This window comes from Anabas testudineus, chromosome 10 (genome assembly GCF_900324465.2).
Source record: "Anabas testudineus chromosome 10, fAnaTes1.2, whole genome shotgun sequence".
Lineage (NCBI taxonomy): Eukaryota > Metazoa > Chordata > Actinopteri > Anabantiformes > Anabantidae > Anabas > Anabas testudineus.
In genome coordinates, this window is record NC_046619.1 from 22,344,626 (window position 1) to 22,366,390 (window position 21,765).

The window sequence follows — 21,765 nt, forward strand, 5'->3', positions numbered from 1 at the left end:
AGGACCGGCCATTAACGTCGCCCTGAGGTGAGTCGGCAAACACTGCTCGTCCCAGTTTCCATGGTTTCCTCAGGTGCCCCAAAAAAAGACGACCTACGTCAAACTTTTGGAAAAGCTGTCAGCAGCCGATTCACCGACTTTAACTGTAACTAAAGATTTTAAAGGGATCTGAATATTGATGAATCATGATTTCACAGGTTTCAATAATGCTGGAGATCTGTGTTGCAGCTTATTTACATAGGAGGTAGTAAAGTGGGAACAAATCAGTACTTCCCACATTAAACAGCTCATTTAAAATCCCACTGAGATTTCTAACATTACTAATAAGAGAAGTCCCTGAAACAGTTTGTTGTTTCACATCTTTGGTGTTTTAGGATAAGTACGGTTGGGATTGACCCTCTGCAGGACAAGCAGTAACGTTAACAGACGGATGGATCTAATATTGTTCTTGGTCCATTATTTAGAACACAGTGTCCCCTGAGTGTTCGCTGGCTAAATGTCACGACTTGACAGCAGAAGCTGTAATTACAGGTCGTCAGTAAGAGACGAGAAGACGAGAAGACGCTCGGAGCTCGAACACTGAAACAACAAGTGTGTTTTCTCAGAAAAGCTGTGAAGAAAATTCTTCAAAATTGGCACAAATGTCCACTTGGACTTGAGAATGAACTGATTAGATTGTTGTAGTCAAAGGTCAAAGGTCAAGGTCACTGTAACCTCATGTCTGTCCCATTCTCATCGCCTGAACATCTGGACTCATGGATGAATCAATGTGAACAGACTCATTTTCTCAGGCTCTGTTACTTCCTGTTCTTTTTTATTTTTTATTCCAGTCACTTCCTCTCTGTATATTATTGGTTCCTATTTCCTATTTCTCAACAGCCCACATTTCATTATTGTACCTGCACCCCCCTGAACATCATCATCCCTCTAACACTCTTCAGTCCTCTCTTCTTCCTCATCCTTCCTCACTATTCCCCTCACACAGCGTCACTTCATGAATCCAAATTAAGTTCAGCAATTTGACATTTTCAGTGAGAAGAGATAAAACTGGAACAGCCACAGGGCCGGCGGCCGCACAGGGAGGTCGACGACCTTGTGTAACTGTGTTTGTGAGCGAGATGGAAAGAGACAACAAGCGAGAGACGCTGCATAAAAACCGAGGAAATAAAACAAGGAAAAAAAACGAGCTTCACAGAAACCTGAGCGTCACATTTTTCTGTCCTCAGGTTTTGTTTTTATTCATAATACAAATCTAGCATTTAACAGAGACTCGTTTCAGACTCCCGAGGGAGAGTTTCAAGTATCCAGGAATAAAGAAAAGGTCAGTAAGAGACGACTGGAAGAACAAGAGAACAGAGAAGAAGGAGGATACACAACACCTGCTGTGGGACAAAAGGTCAGTGTAGGGTCGTACCTGCATCCACACTGGTGCAACGTGACCATTCAGAAGTCCACTGAGAATACTGCGACTTTTAGAGTGGATCTTTTGTATTTTAATATCTGAATCAATATAATTTGTGTGTGTGTGTTTCACTTCTGACCTGACTCTCAGCTGGCTCGTTATCTCCTCTGACAGTGACACGTGTCAGGCCTGATAACATCATCGGAACGTTAACATGATAGGCTGCTGTCAAATACGTCTGCCGGCCTACGGTGCAGCACACCTCCACAGACGCACATCGTGTATTTCTTTGTGGTTGTTTCCAAATTATTTCCATAACAGGAACTTTTTCTAAGAGTTTTCAGGGCAAATACTTGTCCCTGTCTAATATTTCCAGGAGGCAGAAAAGTCCCTGCTACAGGAGAGTCGACGTTCCAACGGTTCAGGAACAGCACGAATGCACATGTTTAAACATTGTTTGAACATTTCCTTCATTTTAATCAGGTATTTCTCTTCATCCACAGTGAGATACTAGAACATTTTGAAGTTTCATCTGTGCTCCGTTGGAACAGTTCCAGGTCATTTTCTGGCATGTAAAGATATAAAAAATTTATTTGTGAGTCCTGGAGGCCTGCTGGGCTCCGAGGGGACATCAAAGCTGTTTATTCAATTTGAAATTTAACCTTCAAGTTCCTGCAGCATCACGTAGAAATGTGACAACAGCAGGAGACTAAAACTCCAGCAAAGGGTTCAGTTTAACAACAAACTGGGAATTTTCTTAATGACAGTGGTGGTGTTTCACATTTTGAATAAATTCCTTTCAGGCAGCTGCGGTTTCACTTCATGTTTATTAAAATCCACCTGTTAAGACTTGAAGCGTGTTAGAGAAACAATCCAACACAGTGTCAAGAATGAAAGTGAATGTTGGGACGACAGCATCTTAACAAAAAGGTGCAAAGTGTTGGTTTTCTCTCTACGACGTGTTTGCTCCTCAGTACTTCACAGTTTCTCTAAGATTTAAAATGTCACACTGACTATTTAAGATCGGTCTACTGCACCAATACTAATACTGTCTCCGTTCTCAATAAAAGGTACAAACTGGTGTTGGGGGGTCAGATCTTCTCCTTCATCACTCCTTTCCAGTGAACGACGTCTCGTGGTCCCTCACCTCAAAAGATCCCAGGTTAAACTTTTCCGCCCTGTGGTTCCACGATGGTGGAACGATCTACCCACCTCTGCACGCTCAGCAGCCTCAGTCTTAATTTTTAAAAACCTGCTGAACTCTTCCACAACTTTCTCTGCACTTAAATCCTTAAAAATATTCATGACTATCAAGGTTTATGGTAAATATAACTTAAATTATTTCATCTTTCATTCGTATCAATCTGAGGTAAACAGCACAGAAGTTTCAAATCACAAAGTTATAAAGTAATTCAGTCAGGTGTGTGTGCTTGCATCTGTGCGACTGGCCCATGCATTGCATCCTCTGCCTCAAAGCATCAACACATTCATGGGGTTATTATCATAATTCATTTCTGAGCACGAGAAAATAGGAAAAAGAAAAGGGAGAAAACCAAATGTTAAATTTAAATCAAGTCCTGTTCTTCTACGAAGAGCCCTGGCAGCTAAGCTAACTCATATCTGAAGCGACAAACGCCTCTGGAAGCGCTGTAGTCAGCGCTACAAGCCACAAACACAACACTTATATATGTCACAGCAATTTAAAAAGATTTAAGTCACATTCTGTGAGTTGACAACGTTGGAAAGAGCAATCGCAACTTTGGTTAAAAGCTCTGCACTAAAAGTTAATTTGATAAAACAAACACAGAACAAAGAACAACCAGGACTAAAGGTCCATCAACGGTTTCTTCTTGTCCTTGGATCAAACCCACATTGATTTCTATAACGTGACATACGTATTACTCTCAGGGTTCATATGTCGGGCACTCCAAGGCTGTTAGTCAGAACCTTTCAGATGAGATTTCAAACGTCCAGATGCCAGTAGAAGAACCAGGACCTGGATCACCGAGACACTATTCATCATCCAAGCAGTTCTGTTTAGAGCCGAGGAACGAAGAAGCTGGAAGTAAAAGATTCTTTAGAGACGGTGGGAGTGGGTGAAGCAGAGAGTCTTTCAATGCCAGGTTGATTACTGCCGGGTGTAGGCGCGTCGTCTGATGAAGGAGGGAAGGTGAATAAAGGAAAAGTGGGGGAAGGGCGGTGTGAGTGTGAATGAAGGGGGAGGACATGACCACATGAGCTCAAGCAGGTAACAGTGAGATGAGAGAGAGAAACAAGCAGCCAATCTTAGAATTCAGCCTTAATAAATAAAAAAGCCTTTAACTGTGTTTCTGGCCTGTAACTGTATCTGTGGGAAGAGACGACTAAGTTGAATTTCTCTGTCTCAGCTGAAAAACACTTTCTGAGGGACGTGTCTGCTCAGGGACTCGGACACTGGAGCTGCTGGCTTGTGTTAGCGTGGAGCTCCTTTCCTACAGAAACCCTACAGGTGGGAGGGACACGGGACGTATACGAGGCCAACAGATGTCCCGTTGTGGACTTCAGACAGTCTGACATCATGTATGTAAATTTGAAAACACTGTCAAAAACGAAGCATGTTGACCAGAAGGAACCATGAAACCCACGACTCACTCAGACTGAAGTCACTGTTCAGAACACGTTACTGCTGCTCAACAACAACATTCATGAATCTGTGCGTTTACAGTCAAATCTGTGTTTCTGCCTCCGCTTGCAGCGACGTCCTCTGCAGCCACACGGCGATTTTCTTTTGCTTTAGTTGGGAAGTTAATTATGTTCTTCGAGAGGCAAATGAGTCAGTGCTGCCAACAACATCATAAACGACAGCAGCAGCAGCAGCAGGGACATGAGAGACACCGCTGGCTTCTGTTTCTAGACAGACGGACCGTCTGCCCTTTAGCTGCTCACACACACACACACACACACACACACCAGGCTTAATGCTTGTTGCAGAAATGTGATCTGACTAATATGTGGAGCTGCAGAAATCTGTGCATTTATAGGAATGTTGCTCTATTTCTCTTCACCGCGTGTTAACGTTCTGGATAACAATAGAATAGGAAGAAATAAGATTACATTTGAAATGAAATTCATTAAAACAAGAGTCTTGACTCTACTTCTGTATTTACCCTCCAGCTGTGAGCAAGTTGCTGTGCAGATGTTTTATTTTCACCTGATAAAGTCCCTTCACTGCTGTCACCACTGCACCTTAGACTAAACCCTTCAGCTGTTTCACAGGAAACAGTTTGTGATGTTAGCGGTACACAGAACATGTATGAACAAACATTTACTGTTAAAATCAACCTAAACCTCAGCGTAAAAATTAATGGTTCGTGTTAAGGGCACTTGCTTTTCGTCCCCAAAAGGAAGTCGAGTTCCTTCAGTGTGACTGAGTAGTGACTAATAAAAACAGGAGGAAATGCCAGACTCACCAGTGGACGTGCGGCATCGTCGCGTTGCTGCCGGTTACTGAGCATCTCGCTCAAATCTAATACAACAGCACTCTTCTCTCTCTCTCTCCCCGTTTATCTCCATCTCTCCCTCCCTCTCTCTCTCATAACGTGAGGACCATCAGGATTATACTGCCTTAATCACGTAGAGAGAGAGGCAGATGGAGGAAAACAGGACAACCGAGTGGAGAGGAGAGAGATGACAGGAGGGAACGACTGCTGCTGCCAACAATTAAGATTTCTACACAGTGAAGGAATGTAGCAGTACACACAGCATCATCGTCCTGGATGGTTGGACAGTGTTTCCACCAGTGGGCAGATTAGAGTTGAAAACAGGACCTGCAGTAAAATAAGATGAAGTTCCAGCGTTGTAGGTGGTTTTCAGCCCGACGCAGCTCTACAAGCTTCTCTCTAAAACTTTCTTGTCGTCGTCCAAACCTGCTGCAGACCCACAGGGTGTTTTCATCTAGACGCTTTTATCCAAAGCGACATACGAGGCAAAGGCAGCAGCATTAGGGGGTCTTGCCTAAGGACCTCTACTGGAGGTAGACCACAGCTGAAATCGGAGCTCCACGTGGAGGGAAGCGATCTGACCACTACACTATCCAGTCACTGTAAGTTCACAGACATGGATCCAAAAACCCGGACAAGTGACACTTTTGCAGCTTCAACAGGAGCCCGGCTACAGAGAGGGAAATAGATAAGTGGTGTTGATGGCCGAACTGCAGGAAGCCACTACTCTCCAAAAAGACGTTACTGCCCGTCTACAGTTTGTTCTCTTTGGTTAAACCAGAAGCTTCTGGAAGAAAGTACTTTGGACATTTGAGACCAAAGTCAAGATTCTCGTCAAGAACCTGATTCTATCAATGCAACAGGATGGTGGCGTTGTCATGATATGGTTCTGCTGCGCTGCCTCTGGACCAGTACAAAATGCTGTCATTGCTGTCCATGAGCCAACCAACATCCCTGAGCTGAAGCTGTTCTGTAAGACTAAAACCACTCCAAGCCGAGGAACCGGGAACAAAAACACACTAGTTGCTGAAGCCACATATTTATTACTTTTGCGTCATTTGTTTATTTGTGCTGCCTTTATCCAGTTTTAGGACTTTAATGCATAAATACAGAAAACTCTGAATAGTTCACAAACTTTCATGTGTCACTGTTCATCATTTAATTGTGATTTAAATGCACCAACAGCAACATGACCACCTCAACACTTTTTATTTGTCCTGTTCACACAGCTGAGACATAGATTTGATGGACAGATGATAAAGTGTGAATCCACAGAAAAACTGCTGGAGGGAAAAGAGCAGATTATTGTGTCATATAGACGGACGACCTTCCCTGCAGACACACACATATGTACGTCAGTCACACGTTTACTCACACAACATCATATTGTTGATTCAGGTAAAATCTCCAAAGGTCAGTGATAATTTCATGTAAACCTACATTAATGAAATAATCAGAAAGTCTGAGGATTTAAAGATTCTGGACGTTCTGATGTTCTGCTACTTGTTCAGTAAATCAAACCCTCACTCATTCACGTGTTAGAAATATGACTCAAGTTTCCAGCAGAACGCTGCTGACTGACAGACGGGAGTGAGACGGGTAATATCAGCAGAAAGACATCAGATTGTTATTCTGACTAAACAGCAATGGTGTCATAACTGAACTGAACATGTTTAACTGCAGTGTGAGTTCATGATCATGTACACTACAACTAAACTGAAGGTGAACGTTGAACTTTTGAACTTTCTGTCTTCCTGCACCAGTTCTCCTTTCAAAGAGTCTCATTCACCATTCAGTGAGTCAGACCAGGCTCTTCTTCCCTGTCCGACTGCATCCAGCTGCCTTTTGATCAGATTTTCAATTTAACTTAAGCACATCTGACAAACTCTTAAATCCTGGATTCTGAATTAAAACATCCTGCAGTTTCTTTTCCTCCACTCACACCTAGATCTCCCAATTTACAGTTTACACCTCACGGTTCAGGCTAAGTAGGAAAGTGGAACGTGCCCGAGTCTGCCTGGAAGGTCTCAAACTAAAACGTCCTGTACTAGAGGAGGGTGGATCGGGACGTCACCTCCAAACTGAAGTTTGCGGGTGATTTTCCTCGTAGATGACAGTAAAAGTAAAAGTAATAACTTTATGCACTCTGTTCTGTGTTGTGGAGCCTGTTTGATGTGGTTGAGTTAGTGAAGTTTAGGTTTTTAAATCACGAGGACACTCGAGATACTACTCGAGGTTCAGCTACTCACTAAACGTCTAGACGTTAGCAAAGGAAGCTAACTCTTGACTCTCTGTTTGTAGAGTTGATTAGGTTGATGCTTGTTCATTTCATTATCTTTATCACGTTCTCATTCTGGAATGGAAAAGTTTAACTGTCGCATCTCTTTGTTATAACACATCCAAGTTTCATGTGTGTCAGCATTCACATCACTTCCCTCCGTCTGTTCCTCCTGCTCTAGTCGTTTTGATGTGGTACCGTATCATCGTACTGTCTGTGGAACGTGCTGCATACGTTATCAACAAATGCTCATTATGTTAGTAGAAAACTAAATCCAGCTGATACGAGCATGAAACTGCTGCTGACGTTTGATTGTGAAAGAAATACAGAAACGCTCCTGCAGATCGGTTTGGGTTCTTTATGTTTTGCCTAAAAAAGCATCAGCAGAATGAACCGTCTAAAAAAACGAAACTATCTGCCATTAAAACGGATCAGAGGTTTGTATTCATCTCCTCGGTGTTACTGATGCCCTGAGCAGAATCTAGAGAATCTATTCCTGTCTTTGTTCAGGAATCATCCCATCATGCAGCTGAACAACAGAAACCACTGTCTGCTGCCTCAGTCGCTTCAGACGGAGACAGAGTTTTTAACAGATGCTCTAAAAATAAGCAGCTCTGGGCCAAAACCATCATCCACCTGCATCTGTCCGTCTCAAAAGAAACACACGACCACAGTAAACTCATCATTTCTGTCTGTGGAGTGGTACTTAACCACTGGTATCACTACTGATGAACCTGCTGACTAATTTAACAATTATTAAATGATTGTTGGGTCAATACAACGTTTGGAAACACTGAAAAATGTATTAATTAACATGTTTAAACAGCTTCCTCAGGGAAAATTCAAGTTTAATTCAGGTTTAAGAAATGAACTGCTGCAGATTTCCGTCTCTAATTTTCAGGGATTGTTTTGATTTTGTGATAAAAACCCTGTTTCCAAAAAAGTTGTAGATAAAAACAGAATGTAATTAAATGATTTATCGACTGAATGATGTTCAGACTGCAATATATTAAAAACAAGAACTCACTGGTTCATCATCTGCACAAATTGAAAATCCATCGTGCAAAGAAAAAATCCACATATAAACAAGAAACAAGATCATTAGATCAACTTGTGGTCTGATGGCTGCAGCTCCACGTGTAACAATTTAATAGAAGTAATTCTATTAGTTTAATGATTATTATCATTCATTAAACGTAGTTGTTGTAATGAGTGAGAAGCAGCAAACACTGACAGCTGCTGTGCTGATGACACTAACACTAACAAGAGGAAAACACGGGACTCGTTCCCATCGCTCCCGCCCCTCGCGTTTGACGGGAACGTGGCATAAAACATGTTTGTATGATTCACTCCCATCAGGTCAGTGCTGTTACTCACCGAGCTCTCAGAGCGCTGACTGTGGACTTGTCAATCCTGCAGAGACACAGAGAGAGAGATGCTGTTAACTGGAGATTACATTCAACACAGCAGGAACATTAAGTCATTACTGAGGCGTGGACTCATTAACATCAGTGACCTGTGTGTGAGAGAAACACAAGTTTGAACACAAGAGATTCACAACAATAAAAACCTGGTTTATGACAGAACTTTATTTTCTAAGGCTGAAAATAACATTTTTATTCTTGGAAATGATTCTCGTCACTAAGCAGAAACTGAACGTCGACAGAATCTTTACCAAATTTGTAGGAGATCGTGAAAAGGAGACATTTTCACATCGGTTCAGTTCTGGGATAGTAACTGTTCCTTTTATTCCAGTGAAACCCTGTACTCGTCTTTTGAAACAAATTAAACCAATAAAATCTCATTTACTGACACTAAAATAAACTAAAAACACATTTGCATCCTGAGAAATAATTCAGAAAATATAAATGTGATCTTTCAGTTTAATCTGTTAATGTGAGGAAGGTTAAAGTCACTGGACACGATGTTTGAGTCCCAGTATTCAGCTTTTATTCACTAAGTCTGTGTCACTTTGCTTTTGATACATTTTTTTTATGCACAAATTCAAAACTGGTGAATGGAAACACACTTCCTGTCAGCAGAGTCTCGTTTGTGGAGATGCTCCACAAACGTCACTGATAAACTCGAGAGTTAAATCAAACAATAACCACATCAGAACTTGAGTTTCCTCCAGTCAACGATTAGCCAAACATGTAACCGCTGCTAGTTGATGTTAGAACTGATGTTAATGTTGGCACTAAATAAACATCCTGAAAAATTGAGGTCACGAGTCCAACACGTCAGTGTCACAGGTCAATTACAGCTGGTTCCACATTAACACAACACAACAGTGAGAACAGAACAGTCCTGCTGCTCTGGACAGAGTCGAGTCAGCTTCATAGTTCTAATCCTGTCCACAGTCCTCTACTGCTGCTCCTGTCTGTGTATTCATAGGCTCTGCATCAAAAACCCCAGTCCACCTTGTGGACCTGTGTCCTGTCTGGACTGCGATACCGTCTCCCCAAGCGCTCTTCAGTCCAACAACAAAGGAGAGACATCACATTCATCATCCTGTGGCTGTGTGGTTCTCATCAGCTTGAACCAGCTCCCCAGTCTCTCAGCAGGTGTTCTCCTGAGGTGTTCCAGTTTGGCACAGCCAGCTGTCTTCAGGCTTCACAGTGTTGTTGGGAAAGAGTGGATCTTCAAACAGCGTGGCCTTGGGTTCCCTCTGGATGTTGACTTCGTAGAAGTCCAGTCGATATGCTCAGGGTTGACAGAGACTGTCCTCCAGTAAAAATGACTCCACGGATAATTTGTGCAGCGGGTTATTACGTGTTAGATAGAAAACTCAACTCAGCTGTAGTAACGATGAAACAAGCAAAGGAGAAAGTTGGTGATGTGGAGGAAGAACGAGTCAGGGAACAGGTTCCTAAGTAAGACCGATGGTCCTGTAATATTAAAGAAGTACTTTAAGTCAAACCACAATCTTCTCTCTAAACCTGAACAGACTATATTTGTGCCTCAGTGTAACCGAGCTGTTCCCTCATCGTAACCACGGGTTCATGATTAGAATTGAGTCAATGATGATGATGATGATGACGATGATGATGACGATGATGATGACAGTAACTACAGGTAACTAATGTAAAGTAAACAAACCAGCAAACACAGACTTCAAGTAATAAAATCAAAAAGGGTAAAAATGGTTCGAACACGGTCAAAAAATCAACAAACTGGAAAATGGTGGGTTTGATCTGAAGAGGTTAATGAGTGAGTGTGGATTAGTTGTAGAACTGAGCAGGGAGAGCTGCACATCTACCATGGTGCTACTATATATAAGGACACCACAGGACCGCTCTACCAGCTGATCCACAGCCACTCTGACTGACAGTCGGTGCCAAAGCATCAACCGGGTTCTTAGTGACGAGTAGATGATGATGATGATGAAATATTTTCATTATCCGTCTGTGTGATCCAGAAAACCCCCAGCACCCTGATCTCAGCCTTCCTGGTCGACTGGGGATCGGACCCCTCCCTCCACACTGTAAGTTTGTCATTAGATGGAGGAGAAACGTAAAAAGTGGGAGAGCGTGATCGACCTTAACGTTGAAGGCCTGTCTGTATGATGACTCAGTGAAAACTCAGCTCAGGCCATAAATAACACAACAGTGCTGCTAAAAATGCTCACAGGCCTGTTCTTCTATCTTAGTGAGAACGTTCACTGATACAATCTGCTCCCCAGGTTCTGAACCGTTTCAAATAACAGTCTGACCCGAACCCCAACATTAACCGAAGCCATTTCCTAACCTGATGTTTTAACCCTCAAACAGCTGTGTGGAAAAGTCCTCACCAGGGTCTAAGACAGGGTCATACAAGTACAAACACGCTAAGAAGAAACCACATGATCACACAAAGATGGGCGACATTTGTGCAGCTGAGTCAAACCACCTTCCATTTAAGACACGAGTTCCACCACAAACCACATTTAGTTACTGCGCAGATTAATAATACAACACAGAATAAATTAGAAATTAAATCTGACTGTACAACCTGTGTGAGAAATTCACAAACTACTTCTACATACAGAAAGTCAATATAATCAGTTCCACATTTACCAGTTGTCAAACATTAATCCAATAACATGATGAACTTTATTCTGAAAATATTCCATTCTGCGTAACTAGTACATTCACTCAACTACGGAAAGAATGATCTAAACAATCCACACCATTAGCATTAAGCTACCCATCATCCTCCAGCTTGTACAGACAAACACGGAGACATAACGTTATATCCAGTGGGTTCCAGGCTCTGATGGAGAGCTATGATTGGTTAACGTGTCTGTTATCTCCGGGTCACGTCATGAAATAACCCCCGACTGTATAAGTCCTCATCTGACACAGTTACCATCATATTGGACGACGATATTGTTTATAGCAAACAGACCTTAATAACTGTGGACTTCGCAGAGCACTACTGCCACCACTTCTTTGGGCACAAACACCACAGCGTTTCTGCCAGAGCTCAGTTTCTCTCGTACACACTTCAACACCTGACGCCGGTCTCAGACTCACACACTCCTGGTCCGAGATTCTCACTGTTGACCAGGAAATGACCAAAACCAGTCTCTGGAGCAAATGGCTGCACAGTTGACGGGTGAGAGGTTCTGCTGGGAGAACTGAACCGCTTCATAATGAACAGTCATTAAAAGGCCAACAGTTCCAGATGATTTAATAGCTCATAAGGAGGAGGTGGGGGAGGTGGAGGAGGTGGAGGAGGTGGAGGAGGTGGGGGAGGTGGAGGAGGGAGCAGCAGCAGACAGAGTTAGGACGAGTGACTCAACAGAAACGTACGGGCTGTGGAGTGATGAGGTCTGCAGCAATGTTTCGACATAAACCATGTCCGTCAGGACACCAGCGAGAACATGACGTGATGTGAGCAGGAAGCTGAACAAACGTCATAAACAACAAAACCTGCAGGGATCTGAGATGTAAGAGGCTTCGTCCTCCATCATAACATTTACATGAGAATAAAACCACATCAACATTAACAACATTAATATCAGCCTTAGACATAAAAGTGTGGAGGAACAACAGATGGATGTTGAATTAATCTGAGAACGAGGAGCACCACTGAAGCAGCGAATGATGGAGCTGGAGTGTTGGAGAGTTTATTATAAACTGTTCCTGCAGCTGCCCCGAAGCTGCTCCTGCATTATTAAATACTGCAACTCTATTAGTCGGCTCAGTCTAAACGCTGGGAGGAAGGAGGAATGATGAGGAAACTGCACCAGGTAAACGGTAACTGCCATTTATTACAATGAGGGAAAACAAAGGATGGATAGAAGGAAGAAGAGAAGGAAACAAGACTCTACAAAAGAGGAAGCATGTATAGAGCATTAGATGGAGACAGAAGAAGAAAGGAGCTGTGGAGGGAAGGTGGAATGAATGAAATATAAAAGGAAATAAGGATGCACAGCAAGAAGTAGGATGTATAGGAGGAAAGGAATATATAAGAAAGTGGGGAAGGAAAGAAAGAAACAAAGAAAACAGAAAACATGGAAAGAAAGAAGAAGGAAGCATAAAAGGAAACACCGAAGTAAGGAAGGAGGTATGAAAGGAATTATTAATGAGGAAAGAAGGATGCACAGAAGGGATGAAGGAGGCATAGAGAAATGTAAGGACAGGAGACAACGAGGAGGAGTCACGGCATGATAGAAGGAAACAGGAGGATAGCAGAGGTGGAGAAGAGGAGGAGGCAGAAAAGAAAAAGCAAACAGGGAGAGTGAATGATTGAAAAGGAGGCTTGTGTAAGAGTTTCCACACGTTGTGTATTCTGGTCACAGGGAGTTTTGACAGGCCGGCTGAGATTTACTGAGGCGAAGACGCCACAGCTACTTTACATTCCTCTCTGTGCCAGTCGTTTGGTTTCTTCCTGTCCGATCGTCAACACCACATCCTCATATTTCTGAGTTTTATGTCTGAAAATCTGTCAAAGATCTGGTGTCAGTCCCTCAGAAACAATGATCTGACATTCAACTGTCACACAGAGACAGAAAACTGGATAGGAGGGACCACAGGGTCCAATTAGACTATACTACACATCTGTATTCAACTGAATTCCTCCTTTTAATGATAAATGTAAATACTGACTGTGAGGAGCAGCTGTAAAACAAACAGACACCCTAAAAAACTTTACTAATGCTAATTGTTTACACATGGTGATAAAAGTTTTTAATAGCTTTTAATGGATAAATATGAAATAAACCGTCAGGAACTCCAGTGCTAAAAACTTAATATGAAGGGACTGTTGACATTTCCTCTTTGGGAGGTCAATCAAATGAGAATGACAACCACAAAGAGACAGAAAACAACAACAAACAACCACAAAGAGACAGAAAACAACAACAAAGAGACAGAAAAAAACAACAAACAACCACAAAGAGACAGAAAACAACAACAAAGAGACAGAAAACAACAACAAACAACCACAAAGAGACAGAAAACAACCACAAAGAGACAGAAAACAACAACAAACAACCACAAAGAGACAGAAAACAACCACAAAGAGACAGAAACAACAACCACAAAGAGACAGAAAACAACACCAACAAACAACCACAAAGAGACAGAAAACAACAACAAACAACCACAAAGAGACAGAAAACAACCACAAAGAGACAGAAAACAACAACAAACAACCACAAAGAGACAGAAAACAACACCAACAAACAACCACAAAGAGACAGAAAACAACAACAAAGAGACAGAAAACAACAACAAACAACCACAAAGAGACAGAAAACAACAACAAAGAGACAGAAAACAACAACAAACAACCACAAAGAGACAGAAAACAACCACAAAGAGACAGAAAACAACAACAAACAACCACAAAGAGACAGAAAACAACAACAAACAACCACAAAGAGACAGAAAACAACCACAAAGAGACAGAAAACAACCACAAAGAGATGCAAACATTTCTTAAAACTGGGTTGTTTGTATTTGTGTTTTCCAGTTCTGTGTAGGATGACTGTGTCCAGGGACCTGCTGTTTCATCTATTTCACAAAAGCTGTTAAATATTTAACAAAGGGATCAATTTTAGAAACAGCTATTTTTTAATTTGAAATATTCCAACATGACGGTTGGTTTATTTGGCATAAAGTGACTAAACAATATCGAAATAATAATCAAGGACAGTTTAATATTCTTAACCCCTCGTTTCCGCCGGCCGTGTCCACTTCACATATTAAGAAGCGCTCAGATCAGAGTGAACCTGATGTGGATCCTGTGTTAGGTGGATGTAGAGCAGACGTCCCAGTTACAGACCACAGGACAGCATCTGAAATCCTTAACCCCTCCCTTTCCAACATTGCATCCAACAATTTCTTCAAATTAAAAATTTGCTGCAGTCATTCATGGTTCCCAGAGGGTAAAACTGTTTCTTTGGTCGCCCTTTGACTTTGACTCTGGTGCCATGATTAGACTGATTTTTGTGATTCTGACTGAAAACCTTTCAAATGATGAGTCTGGATGTCTAGTCCCCTTCTCCTCACCGTCTGCTTAGGTAACTTCATCTGACAACATGGTCTCAGTTTCCACCTGTACGCTGATGACGTGCAGCTTTACATTCCAACATGCCACATCACCTTCACAAACTGTCTCCAGGAAGAAAAGAAAGATGCGGATCAACAAGCTCGAACTGAACAGCACAGACGTGCAGTAGTTCCCTCCTCGCAGATCAGAAAGCTCTGAGTCATGTTTGACCACACACTGTGTTTGTTCCTGTACAATCATACAGGTTTAATAGATCACCACCATGTTCCTCTAAAAATCTGAAATGATGTGGTTTGTGACTGACGTGTTGGTCTGATCTTTCCTGATCTTGTCACTGCCTCTTTCTAAAACGCAACAGTAAAATAACCAATACTTCATAAAAACCCAAAGAACACGAGAACACAGCATCACGTGTTGTAAGACAGTGAACTGTCTGCTCGACATCAACAAATGTCTGAGCTGCACACAGACGTCCGTACGATGTCCATCCTGACTCTATAACTTGGGAGATAACGACATTAAGTGAAGTAAATCCCCCTAAGTGCTTCTGATGGACGTGTTGTTCTTTTCTCTACAGGAACCGTGTCTGAGCCATAAGACTTTCCTTTTTTGCCTAAATTAGATTTGGAACCATTTATTTTCCCCTTTAGTATCTTTTTATTTTTAATTCTATCTCATATTTTCTTTCATCAATTCAAAAGCCTATGTGTCTTTTTATATGACTGATTCTTTTATATTTTGCCTTTTTCAAAGAAGAACAGAACAATATTTAAAATCTTTATGTAAATGTTCTCTTCAGACAGTTGCAGCCAAATGAAAACAGGAAATTCTTTGTTATAAACTTTGATTCCTTTGAATCTATCAGAATACTGAAAGTTGTTTATTAACTGCAGCAGAAAGAGGGGTTTTGTTCACCATCAGTCAACTGGAAAAGAGACTCAGAGAACAGAGGAAACGTATCTCACATTAACAGAATTAACTCTTTGGAAACACAACACACCGACTGCACCAGAGGCGAAGAAGTTTCCAACCAAACCCCATTCAAAACAAGTGGAATTTTAACGACAGCCGGGTTCACTGTCGAATTTCCTCTCACAGGTAATTTCAATGTAATTCTGAGGGAGTTCCTGATGTCACGTTGGTGCAGATGAACTCAGACACCCGCAGAAAGTGTGAGTAAGAGGGGTGATGAGCTCACTCAGCCATTTATGAAAGGATGGACACACACATCCACTCACACACTCTTACCATCCGAAGCCACCAAACGACACGCTCCTCTTCCTTCTGAGCATGGTCCCTCGTTCTCGCCCTCTCCTCCTCTTTGTCTTCCTCTTCTTCTTATTGTGTCTGGATCTCCCCCCTCTTCCTCTCTCTACCTTTGTATCTCTACCTCCCTCTCTCTCCTCCCTCTCTCCCTCTCTCTTGCTCTCCTCTGTCGTTCTATCTCCTCATCTCTCCACCTATAAATACTCCCATCTCTGTCAGATGCCCTCCTTGCAGCTCCAACCACCCCCTCCCTCTCTGTCTTTATCCTCCCGCTGCCGTTTCTCCCACTTCAATTCGCTGCACACAGCCAGCAAAGAGAGAGAGACAGAGCGAGAGACATAGACAGAGAACAGCACTGGAGGTTTACACAGCGTCTCTCTCTCTACTCGCTGTGACAAAGCAGACGAGTCAGTAGAGACGCTGTCGGTCTGAAAACTTATCATACATAATAAATGGAGATAAATGGATGAATGCACGCGTCAGTTTACTGGATTTTATTTTATGTAACAATGGCTCAGCAAAAACTGAAGACACATAATAAAACATAATAATTAGTTTTCTTGTTTGTGTGACAGGAAATGTTGTTCAGATGTGTTAAACTCAGCGTATGAAATAAAAAAAAAAAATTATTAGCTTTTTATCCAATGTGAGTTTTTGTCCATGTTCATGTGCACGTGCTAAAAACCAATCTATTAGCTCGATGCTAATACATAATTGAATTCTCCATTAACAGGCTAATGCACATAGCAGTAGTGAGGAGTAAGCCCCTGCAAGGATGAAATCCTAGAACCTCCCCTGGTTGAAAATATTCTCCTATAGCTAAAATATTTTTTATGTTCAGGACTATTATGAAAAAATAAATAAGGAACAAGTCTGAGGGACGCGTCGCCACTTGTTTCTTTACACGAGCACAGAGGAAAATGGGTAATAACAGGTTTTAAAGAAAAGTAATTCAATACATAAATAAACAGAATCGATTTATTAATATTCCTTTAAGTCTAAATGTTGAATGTGAGGTTGAAGCTTTAAGCTGCAGATGAAAGTGTTTAAATAGACGGTGAGGTGTCGTCTGTAAAGAAAGTTAATATTTCACTGTGTTGACTTGTGATGGAACTTTTTCTGTGTCAACACAAAAAAACAATGAAATTAAAAAATACATTTCTAAAGTGAAGCTGAAGCTACAAAAAAAAAAAAAAAAAATCAGTGAATAAAACACCAACAAGTGGCTTTTGAATGTGTGTGGAAACACAAAGCAGCAGTGGCTGTGATTTTTCCTCTAATTTGTGAGTTCTCAGGTTTAATTCTGTGTGAAAATCCTCCGACAGCTCAGCAGCTGAATACATTTACATCCAATAAGCACTGGAGGGAAAATGGAAAACAGGGTTTACAGAGAATAAAGCGTGAGCAGCAATCACATTATCCACAGCTGATGAGCTCCATTTTCCTTCAGTTAAAGAAAAACAAGCAGTCCATCAGTGTGAAGTGCTGCTAGCGCCCCCTACAGGCTCCAGTGTTTGTTACATCCACAATAGAAATTGATAACATCCTGATGACGGATCTGTTCTCAGAGTTTTAGTTGTGGGGATATAACATTGTTTTTAACCTGAGGGTGGCGCTAAACCTGGGATCATGTGGTCTAAAGGGTTCATCCTCTGATGAAAGACATGAAGAGGACGTCCTGAATGAAGCAGTTCTGTTAGAAAGTCAGGACCAAAGTTCCTCCTGGACCTTGTTCAGGTCTGATCCACAGCTACAGGAAGAACTTGTTGAGGTTTTTGCTGCCAAAGGTTGAAACAAGCTATTAAAACAGTGTTTCACTTACTTTTTGAGTGAGTTTGTTAAAGACACGAAGGATCTCGACTGTTTGTGTTTGTACTTTCTTACTAAGCCTGTGTCCACACAGAAAACAAAACAAGACGCCTGACGTACGTCTGTGACTGACAATCAACAAACCATCATGAGCAGCAGCTCATCATGTCAGAGCCTCCCTGTAGCTTCGACATGTGGTCCGAGCCAAGACTGAAATAATCCTGGCAGCGGATCCATCAGCATCTATCTGCTGCTCTCGGCTCGTCCACGGACCATATGTGGATCTGTGTGACGCCTCACCTCCGCCAGGACAGAGCGACACACAAATAAAAAAAACCCTTTGTTTACTGAGCAGCAGAGACGTCACGTCGTTAAAGAACATTTTGTTCTGATGGTAAAGTCCAGAAGAGCAGGTGACAAGTACTACAACAGTCTGTGATGTCGGTGCTGCAGACGTTCACTTCCTGTTTGCCCGTCTTCAGAAAATCATGGATCATCATGCCTCTAGTGTATCTGCTGTGTCTGTACTGTGTACTGCTGTGTACTGCTGTGGGATTACGGAGCACTATGTAATTTTATGTGTACAACTATTAGTGTACACGTAGATTTTTGTTGTATTAGTACTAGGAACTAGTGGTTAAATACTAAGATAAGCTGCAGTTTAACTTTAGCTGATGAGTTCTCAGATATGTTGTTTGACGTTTCTTCACATCAGGTATTAAACTCACTTCGGGGATCGACTGGCTCAAAAAGCCACAGGATATTTTCTTAGCTTGGCTTCTTTTAACCTGTCGAGCTGCACAGGGGTCACAGGTCAAAGAAATGAACAGCTGTTGCTGGCCCAGCATCATTCATACGTGTGTCGGGGAGGTGATGGACGGACACAGAGCTCCTATTTACAGCTCGAACTGCTCCGAGTGAACCTCTCATTACAATCTGCAGCTACGCCTCTGCTCTTCACACATCCTACATCTCCTCATCCTCACTTTTATTGTCCAAGCATTCTGGTTCCTAATTTTCAGAAAAACACAAAATCAGATGATTGTGACAGACAAAAAAATGCAGTGTTGGACTATTAGGAGCAGAATGGTAGTGTAGTGTGTAGTTTGTGTAGTTTGTGTCTCTGTGTGTGTGTTTACACACCTTCAGTAAGGTTGGTGGTGCAGGACAGACTGTCCTCTGAGAGCCTCAGAGCTCTACTGTTAGGACAAACGTCGCATGTTATCACGCTGTGATATAGTATTTGAGTATTTATATAATATATCTGAATCATTCTAGTCCACACACTGGATGTTGGTTCTTGCATTATGTGTGAAAAAAGGGTAGAAAAAAAAAGGTATATTGTCTTTAATCAAAGAAATGCAAAAATGATTAAAGTTTTAGATTATGAAAGACAGTTTCGCAATGTCCAGAAGAGAAAGGACAAAAGAAGGTGTTCATCGACCACATGCTCACAATAACAAACATCTATATGAAACCATGACTCTAAGTAACTGTCCACACACACTTTGTGATGTGCTTCCATCATGTCTTTGCATTGTTCTGCCTCCTCCACACACGCTGCCTGGGATCAGCAGGGGACAAACTAGCTGTGGTTAGTCAGCAATAACAATAACAATAAGAGGAAGAAGAAGAAGAAGAAGAAGAAGAAGAAGCAGCAGCTCAGTAAAATAAAAAGATCCACTCGCTGCGAGCAGGGTTCGAACCTGCGCGGGGAGACCCCATTGGATTTCAAGTCCAACGCCTTAACCACTCGGCCATCGCAGCCACGTCACCTGAGAACCAGGGTGTCATTTTTAATCTAACATATAGTGCTGTTTCGATTTATTTAACTTTAACTATTCTAATGAGCTTAAAGTTATTTTACATAACGTGGTGTTGTTCTGTTTATTGTGGGTTAAGCTCTCAAGTTTCACAAAGAACCTACAATGTCTGGATTGACCAGAAGTTAATTAGGCCTATTCTAAATTAACGTATTAATTAAATTAAAATAGTTTTTTTTTTTTTTTTTAAAAACGTTTTCTACGTGTATTTTGACACAACTCGCCGCCATTTCACAGGTAAATACCGTTTCCGGGTCGGTTGCTTGCACTGTGTGGGGATGTAGCTCAGTGGTAGAGCGCATGCTTCGCATGTATGAGGTCCCGGGTTCAATCCCCGGCATCTCCATAAATTTTACTTTATTTTATTTTATTTATTTATTTTATTTTATTTTATTTTATTTTATTTTATTTTTCAGCAGTTACCGCTGATCAAGGACGGAGCGGATCTGTGTTCTGACAACTGGCTCAGCGGCTCACACCATGGACACAGGTAACAGATGCTGTGAGAGGCTTGGATGGAGATTCCTTAACATAAATACATGTAGATGTAAAAATATATTAATTAATTTAAGTTACATTTTATATGGGTTCGTTTCTGTTTGATATAACACGGTGTTTGCTGTCTTCTTCTTCTTCTTTTATGTTTATACAAGTCCAACAACTATTTATATCAAGCTTAAAACTCCTATTTATTTGACGCCTACGTGACATATAAAGAAACCACAAAGTTCATTCAGCCACTTCAATCCGTTATTTGTGACTGTGCTTACTGACTTTATGTCTATTGTAATAAAGTAGGTTATTACATGCGTGGACTGAAACACTGTTTTAAAGGTTACCTGTTACCTGTCTCTGTAGAAACACGATGGTGACTCTCAGTCGGACTTTATTTAGCCAGAACATCTCCACACAGCTGGTTTCGTCGGACTCTTTCCTTTGTGCTGGGTTCTTCTGGAGGTTTCTTTCTCCTGACCCGCTGCAGAAGCCAAAACATTAGCACGTGTTGCTGCTAACAGCTGATCTGGGCCGTACGCGTCAACCTAACTTGACGCGGCTGAAACTTTTCCCGCCCTATGATTGGTTCGCGCTGCGCTATTCTCATTATCATTGGCTTTTCGTGTTGTCTGTCAAACCATAAACGATTTCTGCGGTAGGAGGTGGAATAAAATAAAATAAAATAAAATAATATTAAGGTTAAATAAAGTAAAAGTTTAACGATAGATTTCTTTATCGTTGTATCGCTCTAGTGTCTAGGATGTTGTTTAAACTCTAACATCATTTAAAGAATAGGATTAAACCAGCTCACTATAAGTTCGTTAAATAATAATAATAATAATAATAATAATAATAATAATAATAATAATAATAATAATAATAATAAGATAGTTAAATAATAATAATAATAATAATAATAATAATAATAAGCTAGTTAAATAATAATAATAATAATAATAAGTTAGTTAAATAATAATAATAATAATAATAATAATAATAATAATAATAATAATGAGTTAGTTAAATAATAATAATAATAATAATAAGTTAGTTAAATAATAATAATAATAATAATAATAATAATAAGCTGGTTAAATAATAATAATAATAATAATAATAAGTTCGTTAAATAATAATAATAATAATAATAATAATAATAATAAGTTAGTTAAATAATAATAATAATAATAATAAGCTAGTTAAATAATAATAATAATAATAAGCTAGTTAAATAATAATAATAATAATAATAATAATAATAAGCTAGTTAAATAATAATAATAATAATAATAATAAGCTAGTTAAATAATAATAATAATAATAAGCTAGTTAAATAATAATAATAATAATAATAATAATAAGCTAGTTAAATAATAATAATAATAATAAGTTAGTTAAATAATAATAATAATAATAATAATAATAATAATAATAAGTTAAATAATAATAATAATAATAATAATAAGTTAATAATAATAATAATAATAATAAGCTAGTTAAATAATAATAATAATAAGCTAGTTAAATAATAATAATAATAATAAGCTAGTTAAATAATAATAATAATAATAAGCTAGTTAAATAATAAGTGTGGTTCCACTGGGGCTCGAACCCAGGACCTTCTGCGTGTAAAGCAGACGTGATAACCGCTACACTATGGAACCTCATAGCAGCCGAGTGTGGTCCACATGTTTTTGTTTAGTCACTAATATT

General features: G+C 40.4%; 1 protein-coding gene and 3 non-coding genes across 6 annotated transcripts in view; 1 reads left to right on the forward strand and 3 right to left on the reverse strand.

Annotated features, from left to right (window-relative positions):
- Positions 1-16,036, reverse strand: part of LOC113160293 (rap1 GTPase-activating protein 2-like) — a 29,497-nt gene extending 13,461 nt beyond the window's left edge. For 2 of the 3 annotated variants that reach the window (XM_026357487.1, XM_026357486.1), the window contains exons 1-2: positions 15,908-16,036; positions 8,537-8,572 (exon numbers count right to left, since the gene is read on the reverse strand). In XM_026357487.1, the coding sequence (XP_026213272.1) occupies positions 8,537-8,572; positions 15,908-15,951 (80 nt within the window). In that variant the 5' untranslated portion in view covers positions 15,952-16,036. The remainder of the gene's footprint in view (positions 1-8,536; positions 8,573-15,907) is intronic. The other variant, XM_026357488.1, reaches the window with a different exon arrangement.
- A 3,383-nt stretch (positions 16,037-19,419) lies between these two features.
- trnas-uga lies at positions 19,420-19,501 on the reverse strand. The gene has a single exon. It is a non-coding gene; the product is annotated as a tRNA-Ser (tRNA).
- Positions 19,502-19,831: 330 nt separating this feature from the next.
- On the forward strand, positions 19,832-19,903 carry trnaa-cgc. The gene has a single exon. It is a non-coding gene; the product is annotated as a tRNA-Ala (tRNA).
- A 1,740-nt stretch (positions 19,904-21,643) lies between these two features.
- Positions 21,644-21,716, reverse strand: trnav-uac. The gene has a single exon. It is a non-coding gene; the product is annotated as a tRNA-Val (tRNA).
- Between the last annotated feature and the right edge of the window lie 49 nt (positions 21,717-21,765).